Source organism: Aptenodytes patagonicus, chromosome 19 (assembly GCF_965638725.1).
Source record: "Aptenodytes patagonicus chromosome 19, bAptPat1.pri.cur, whole genome shotgun sequence".
In the NCBI taxonomy this organism is placed as follows: domain Eukaryota; kingdom Metazoa; phylum Chordata; class Aves; order Sphenisciformes; family Spheniscidae; genus Aptenodytes; species Aptenodytes patagonicus.
Window position 1 is genome coordinate 7,267,169 of NC_134967.1, and position 8,515 is coordinate 7,275,683.

Sequence of the window (8,515 nt, forward strand, 5' to 3'; positions counted from 1 at the left end):
TACTAGAAGAAGTTAACAGCTTCTTGTCTAACTAAGATATAGCAAATGTAAAAATTAATGAAAAAAAATTTAGTGCTGTATTTCAGTAACTGGCAGCACAGTAGGGCAACAGCAGTTTAGAAAAGGTAGATACATTTCATGAGAGTCTGGTAGCTTTGCATCCAAGGTAAAAATGATTCTGCCTTAGGCTAGAGCATGTAGACAGTTTGACAGAGGGATCACAATTGGAAATTCTTTTCCTTACCCTGTTCAGACAAGTTTTTCACAATCAGCTTCTGGCAGATGATGCAGAAGTAGAGAAACACATATCATGGTCTTGTTTGGTGCTCTCAGAAACTGCACCTGCTATGAGGTTGTTACCTAAGAAAGGTATGGAGACATACATAATCCACCAGAAAGTATAAGCATAATAGAAGGGAAAACTTGCAAACGCCTCATACGCAGTCCTTTCTGGTAACCGCAGTACCTGAAAGCACAGCTAAACCTCATGCTCCCTTATTTCTGGGTTGATGCACATGCCATCTCACAAGGCGATTTATTCATTATTTGTCTTCTATTTATATACACGCTCTCCCATTTACTTAGCAAATTTATTTTTCCTATCTCCATTATTTATTTTATCTCTTTTCTCCCATTAATTACTAATTGCCTCTTCCCCCTCCCTCTTGTTTCTCAGCCTTTGTTTTCCTTTCCCTTTTGGTCTTATCCTAAGAGGAGCGCTATGCAGTACCACAGAAAACAGAGACAATAGTAAAGGTGGCAGAGAATAGACAACCTCCCTTAATGCTTTTGTAGAGGTTCATATATTGACCACTGCAGAAGGATCAATATTGGTTTTGGGGGGAATCTGTGGTTGATCAGATGCATCAAATCTTATCATAGCATTGGCACAGTCACTGCTTTCATTCCCAGTGACTCAGCTGGTTTTCTTTTGTTTGCTCAGACCAGCCCTTCCAGTTCAGGACTGTTGAGAGTTGCTACCTGCTGGAAAGCAGTCCATCGTTTCTTCTTTCCCAAGTCCCAAGGTTAATGGTGAAACAAAGTTTTTCTGACAGTTAAATCCTCTTGCTCCTCCCACGTTTTAATTCTCAGTGACTTTAATTCTCTGTAGTAAAAACAAAGGTGGAGAAAAAAGTCACAGCACTTTTGGTCTTCTAGCTATGAAAACATTAATTTGTTAGGAAAAAATCTGAGCATACCCAAAGAAAAAGTTCATCAGCTTAGATGCAACTCAGAAGCCAGCTGCTTCTCCATTTAAGCTAGCTGGGAGTTGTACTGTAAGTATTAGAAGGCAGACCTCAAAAGGATGCCGAGATGGCTCAAATCACACACAGCTGTCAGGATGTGCCCGTGAAACAACCGGTTCTGATTTCACCAACATCACTCCTAGCCCAGGTCAGTGGAAAACAGAGACCATATTTCCTGCTAAAAACACATAGGTAGAGAAGGTAAGCGGAGAGCAAAGTTACAACTGAGAACTCAGCTAGACCAACACTTGAAATGCTACTGAAAAATCAGCTACGTGTAGCCTTTATAGAGTATATAGCAGTAAGTTATAAAGCTGTATATATCTCATTTTATTTTACAGATTTTAAAAGAACTGAAACCTCTAGTGTGGATTTTTCTGAGTCAGAATGTACCTGAAGTAGTTTATCTCTTCTACCTGCTTTACACGGTAATTCATCAAACTTACTTGCTCAATAATGGGGAGCAAGGCTGGAGGCCTTCTCTTCATTACTGGATCCTAGGGCCCAAAACATGGTGCCTCAGTCCTGCACATACCCCTTCGTTGCAGCTCCTGTTAGAATCAATGAGAGCAGCAGGCATGTCCTACCTCTTCAGGATCAACTTTTCAAGACAGGAACCATGTCCGATTGCTGTTGAACTGATTACTTAGAGGGAGAGGCCCTGGAACTCTCTGCAACTGGCGAAGTGTCCAGAATGATTAGGGAAAGATGCCACAAAATCTTCCAGTACAAGATATACAGCTCCTTAAAAGTGCCTCCCCTCCTTCACAAGAAGTCTCAAGTGGTGCCAGAGCATTTGACCATCTGCAGGGCCTCAACTCATTGTATTTTAAAGAATTTCTTAGGCAGCACCCCCAGCTGTCGATCCTGACGTAGCCAAAACAAGAGACAGTGCAAGCCCAACAAACGCTAGTGTTAGGCATTTTTTTGGCACTATAATAGCGATATAATAGCACTTATCACTGGGGCACCCCAGCACCTCCCACAACACGTGTGAAGGGAGGTAAGGAAGAAGAAGGGCAAAGCAGATTGTTCATCACAGGAAGGGCTCAAATGCTGATAGCAGCCAGTGTTTCTCATACTTCACATAAATAGTCTCCAGATACTGACAGAAGTCCAGTGGCTGCAGTCATCCAAGTCCTTGGGGTTCTATTTATTGAAGTATGCAGTCAAATCAGGCTCTTGCAGTTATTCGCTGGCAAAGCACAGAAGGACCACACCCTGTCTTTGGTGGCTATACTTTACTTGTGTTGCAGTTAGGAAGAAAAGTACAGGTGGTGGCTTCTGACATAAGAGTAACAGAACAACTTAAAAATAGCTAGGTCTCCTTACATTTTTGCATGGCAACAATGAGCATGCAAGAGTGCCCAGCAAATGAGGGCACGGACATGCAATGCCATACTCCTCTGTGCTAGAGAGATCTGTAATATAGTCACTTCTCCAAGCCAACTCTTTTTGGCATCTGACTACCTGAAAGGCAAAATTAAAAAAAAAAAAAAAAAGGGGGAAAGTAAACCGCACTTACCATTAATTACTTCAGCTCTGAAAAAGCTGCTAAGATTGACTCTATATAGCAGCTGCTTAACAACCCTCTGCAGTGTAAACAGGAAAACTGATAGAACTTAATAGACAAACAAATGAACTGCACCAGAATTGGCCAGGACATCCATAACCTGCCTTGATTTGGTATACACGCCATTGGGTTTGTTAACAAATCAAAGTAGTCAGAACTGTGCTTTTTTTAATCTCATCCTGATAATCACTCAGTCTGCTGGGCCAGTGACTCAAACCTGCAGGAAGGGGGAAGAGTACTGCGAGATCTTAGTATCTTTCCTTTAGTACTGGATTTTTGCAGAGGTCTCTCGTCTTAGTATTAACATGTCTGATCATATGTTGTTCACAGGAGCAGCAAGCCTTCTTCAGTGCAGTAGATAGCTGCAGGATGTAAATATTGTTGCTTTTAATTAAAAGTTGCTATTTTCTCTGTGTCAGAACCCTCAAAAAAAGCACAGGTTAGGCAATTACTAATGTCATAAGCACAGTAATTAGGCTAGCCATGAATGAAAATGGGATCATGAAGTCAGCCCCCAGACATGCATGACAATAACAGTACAATGACAGCCAGGGAACATAACCTCATTCTATATTTTATGGTGGAAAGAGACTGAGATGCAAGATGAAGTCTGGTTTCCTTATCTCCAGGCTTAATTGGTTTTTCAATCTGGGCACAGTACTGTTTTCACATGCCTTTAATGATGCAGAGATCAGAAGGTATAATGCGTTTAGCTAGAGTCAGTGTGCAGCCACAGAATCATGCAATCAGGAAAGTAAGATGGTTTAAAAATGACCAGTTCCCCCCTCCCCCAATTACTATGTAGTGACTTCTTTCAGAAATTTAGTGGTTGATTGCATTTTATGGCTTCAGGGTTTTGTGGCATTAGGTGGTGATTGTTGTATGTCTCCATTTTCCTGCAGGTGATAAGGGAGTGGGGCAAAGGGAATTCTTACACTCTGGAAGCTGCTTTCATTACCGGCTCTTGCATTTCTGTTGCAATAAAATCTGTTTTGTTTTGGGCACTGATTCATGTCTACCGCAGCTTTGGGCAGGGGCTGAGAGAACGAAGTAAGTACTTGAAAAGGTTATCTTACCTATGAAGGTTGTAGCCTATTGTATCACAGTCACAATTAAGTAGAGAGCTCCTCGAGCCAGGAAAATAGTTAGGGATAGTCACAATAAAAGGCAGATCCCTGATGACATCAAGCACTACTGCAGCCTCAGAATTTACTGGCCTGACAAAGCTCAGAAGCTTGGATGGAACATATGTGATCTCTCCCTGAAGAAAACTGACATTAGTCAAAGTTGCTTCCAACCTATGCAAGAATTGCTGCTATCCAGAAAAACAGGCCTGTGTACATGTAATTTTTCTTTTTTATCATGCTGTATAACTGCCTTATAATAACTAAGAGAGACAGAATAAAGGGACCTAGAGAGCCACTAATCTTAAACTACCCAAACCTCCTTTTACATGAAGGACATAAATGCTGCTACGCATTGGTATTGACTGATCTTCCTTTCTTCCCACAGTGTTTTCTTCCTATGGAAGGATCGACTCCTGAGCATCCCCCTTGTGTTCTATCTGCAGCTCTTACAGAGTGAAATCATAGCTGGGGAAGTTCTGATCAAGTACTTGCATTCAGGATGTAAGATAATGGGTCAGTTTCACAGAGGTAGGGAAAGTTGCTCAGAAAAATGTCTATACATTTCTTGGGTTGTATTGTGCTAGGGAACTATAGCAGTGCAGCTGGTAACTTAGTTTAAAAAGCAAAGTGCGCTTGGGAAATTAACAGTAATCCTCTCAATTCAATGAGTTTTGCTGACAGGACAATGCATCTTTCACTCCTTGTTTTCCTGATGTTGCTTTGTAACTGCAGGAGGTTCACAACATGCATGTGAGTAGAGAATGTTGTTAATATAAATGCTGTTTTTCTGGATATACACAAACATAATGAAAATAATTTGCACCCCCATCTTTTATTAGTGTGTCTAGAAGTGGATTGCCCTACCATCATTTCTCAACTCAGATCTGTTGCTGAACAGAGGTCAAGCCCTGAAGTTGTTTTGATGACAGCTGTATTCCCTGATCTCCACTATGGCTGTGTGATGGCTTAACCCCAACAGAATGGCTAGGGCTCTTGTTCCTCCTCTGACTTTGGAATATTTCAATTTTTTTTTTTTTTTTTAAATCCCAGCTACACATGGAAACTACGCAATGTAATCTCATGCCTTCCTGTAGTGCACCTAACCAATGTGCCATTTCATACACAAGAGTGACTGTTAAAATAAGCCTCTAATATTGTAATTCAAAATTTTGGTATTTTATTGATTGGAACCTTTAGCTACTGGCTGTCTATTTTTTAATAAAGTATAAACACAGTTTGCACATGGATAGTTATTTCTCATATCAGCAGCATGAGTTCAATGGGAGGCCCATTTACAAACTGAGTATGGAAGAGGCTGGAACTGCAATTCACATGTGCTGTAAACATTGCCGTCATATTCCTCTTCAGATACATCTTTAACTTGCAGGTACCCGTACACTGCAAAAAGTCGTTAAAATAGTTTATTGCAGCTTATTAGAGAAATTTACAAGGATGATCTCTAAACTTTTATAAAAAAAATAATTCTCATCCTAGTTTTCTAAACCTGAAACAAATCTATTTTATAGATAGCGCAATGGAAGCATGAAGAGGTTAAATGTCTATGGTCAGACTGCATACAGCTGACAATATCAAGAGAAAGCACGAGAGTACCAGCTGATGACTATGGCTTCATTCCACAAGTCAAAATGTGACTATGAATTGTTGCTGAAGTGGAGGAACACAATTAAGCATATTCAATCCTTTTCTAAAACAAGCAACCATGCAGCAGGTCTTGCCTAGAGCAGGACCAGTAAGGGAAGACTTCCATCTTGCAGTAGGCCTGTCCTTGGTCAAAATTAGCCAAAGAAAGTAGGCTTGTGCTATGTTCCTTTTCTCTTCACAGCAAGCAGATGGCAGAAACAATTGTATCATTAGAAGGAAAAAAGTTGTGATTACATTCAAACATCTATCTCCCCAAAAGCAGAAGGGTATTGTTATGCCTTGGGGAATTAACCTTCGCATTTTCACAGAAAAATGTTCTTATTCCTGACTAAGGTCTTTTTAAGTTCCTGTGGAAATCCGCCTGTTCTTTCTCACAAGGTCTTGAAGTTAATACTTATGTAGATAAGAGCTACTAAGCTGAATCTGTGAAAGTTTCCCGATACTGTCTGCAGATTACGACAGGATTGTGTATCTTCGGCCTACTCTAAATAGAAGCACTCTATTTTTTGCCCAGCCACTCTCATCCTGGATGTAGACAATCATTAAACTAACTGGTTCAGACAAACAGCTTCACGTTTTCTATTATTAAAGCAGGAGATTAGTCCAGCTAAATCCAAAGTTAACTTTGGATAAATCCAAAGTTACTCATCACATTTTTTTATTGGTATTCGCCAATAGAAGAGGAAAACAATGGGAACAGATCACACTGTACCAAACAAATGGAAGCTACTGCTCTACATGTCATCAAGAACTTCCCCTGTCAAAAGCATTTAGCAAGTTTTACCCAGAATGATACCTAAAAGGAGATTCCAGTTTTAGATAATTTGCACAAATTCTTTACATAACACCTGATAAATACACAAACATTTCCCCTTCCTTGATCAATCTTCTTTTTCATGCTATATGAGAAATCTCTCAAAAACAGCATGTAGAGAGGCCACTTTTTCATATGCAGTAAAATAAGTGCACCCAACAGGAAGAAAAAGTCCAAACTACTCATATGCTTCATTTTTGCATGATTATCTTCTACCTGTTCTTTGTTCAAGCCTTTGAGTTCAATATTTCATTGTGCATTACTGAAAAAAAAAAGAATCAACTTGCTATTTTCCCATCACTACAAAGTATTGGTAGCTTTAATTGCATTTCTCTGGGTATAGTTTCCTGCTTTTCTGTTTGAGGACAATACATGAGACCAAACTCATTTTCCCCTTTGTGCTCATGACTCCCCTTAAAAAAGCTTCAAGCTGCCATGCACATGCGCAACAGCCGATACTAATCTGGATTCCAGAAAGGTTAGAAGAACACAGCACAGAAAGACAAAGATAATTTGACAAAGTAAGGAAGAGCATTTAGGCCTTGCAATCCTGTGCCCTGCAGTAACAAGTCATTAATTGGTATGGTTAGTTCAAATTGTCTTTAGAACATGATCATGTTTTTATGAACCAAATCCTAATACCCCTGTAAATGCTATATGCTTCTCTACCCCTCCTTTCATTAGCAACGCAGTAAGTCATCTCACAGTTGCACAAGGAGCATGACACTGTCATCAAGAGGTAGGACTGCTGCACAAAAAGGGAGACCCAAATTAAATTAAATTTAGTATTTCAGGGAACAGCAGCAACAGGTACAAGCTGTGCTGACCTCCACATCCAGTACAAGAGTTTTTCTGTACTTCCTGAGATGGCTGTAATCCATAATGCCACCCGATGTCTATGTGAACAATCTAGATTAAACTACATGTTGGTACCAACATCCATTTCAGCTTATTGTAGACACAATGCAGGGCAGGGTAAAACTAGAAAAAGATGGCCTCAAGCTTCACACAGGTTTATGGCCAAATCTTCCTGTTTTGGGCTACTTTAAGTTCTCTTAACTCTTAAAAACCCAGGGTAAATCGACACAGCCATTTTTTAATCAGTCCAGCTGAATTGATTTTGTGCAAAAATTTTTGATACCTCAGCTTGGAAAGACTTGGGGGGGGTGGAGAGGACTTTTTGCTGGTTTAACAAACTATGGTGATTACAGCTCTCAATGCTAGAACTGGGCCGTTTAAAGTGAAAACAGTAAGAAGCCTTCATTTTGGCAAGACAGGACTAGCAAATTGCATATAAACTATCTCAAAAGAATCACCTGAGGGTCCAGTCTTTGGCAGTGCTATTTCCCTGCTTTATGCATAGGCAATAGAGTGCCACCATCACAGAAATGGTGGGTTATTGTTTTGGCCATGGACAGCAAGAGTTCATCACTAGCCAAGCATAAGAAGATGGAAAACTCTAAGGTACCTTGTAAACCAAAGGAACTCCATTTAAAAACAGCTATATTACCCACATAAGATATTTCCTCACATTTATCAATCATTTGACATGCATGAACTGTTGGAATAGGTTACAGATTAATTATGAAATCATAAAAAGACTCTTAATCATAATTAGCTACACGTTTCATGGAGGAATTGTCTAGAACTTGGTCACAACGTGCAAAGGCAAGGATAGAATGGGCATTTAAACTACATTTTCAATCTTAAATTTACTAGGTATCCAAAATCTGAGATTATCTCAGATTATTGCCCTTATCTATTTCTTTCCTCATTTTTCTACTCTTGGGCCTCCAAAAAAGTAGTTATTGTAGCCCAACTAGTTGTACCGAAGATTTGTTTCAACTTGCACAGCAAATCCAGCTTTTATTTTGAAACTTTTGAGAAAAGATGGTATCAGACGTATACATTCAAAAAAGCCTTAGTTATACTTCTAGAAAACAGATGCTACTGTCCCATGAGACAATGTATCAAAAAACCCACACTGGACATTTGCCTTCCAAGCAAGTAATTGTGTATACCTAATTTTATATTCTCAACAGTCAAAATGCTGCTTTACAAATCCAACTTTACAAAAAGATTTTATTGAAAG

At 39.6% G+C, this 8,515-nt stretch overlaps 1 protein-coding gene across 4 annotated transcripts in view; it reads left to right on the forward strand.

The window, feature by feature from the left end:
• Positions 1 to 5,188, forward strand: part of LOC143169048 (uncharacterized) — a 14,098-nt gene extending 8,910 nt beyond the window's left edge. Inside the window, exons 7-10 of one of the 4 annotated variants that reach the window (XR_012996841.1) lie at positions 1,589 to 1,675; positions 3,723 to 3,870; positions 4,333 to 4,475; positions 4,787 to 5,188. Coding sequence is in view for 2 of the 4 variants with exons in the window: in XM_076356192.1 (XP_076212307.1) it covers positions 1,589 to 1,675; positions 3,723 to 3,870; positions 4,333 to 4,364 (267 nt within the window). In the remaining 2 variants the exon portion in view is untranslated. Of the gene's footprint in view, positions 1 to 1,588; positions 1,676 to 3,722; positions 3,871 to 4,332 lie in introns of all 4 variants that reach the window. The other 3 variants (XR_012996842.1, XM_076356192.1, XM_076356193.1) reach the window with 3 other exon arrangements.
• The last annotated feature ends 3,327 nt before the right edge of the window (positions 5,189 to 8,515 follow it).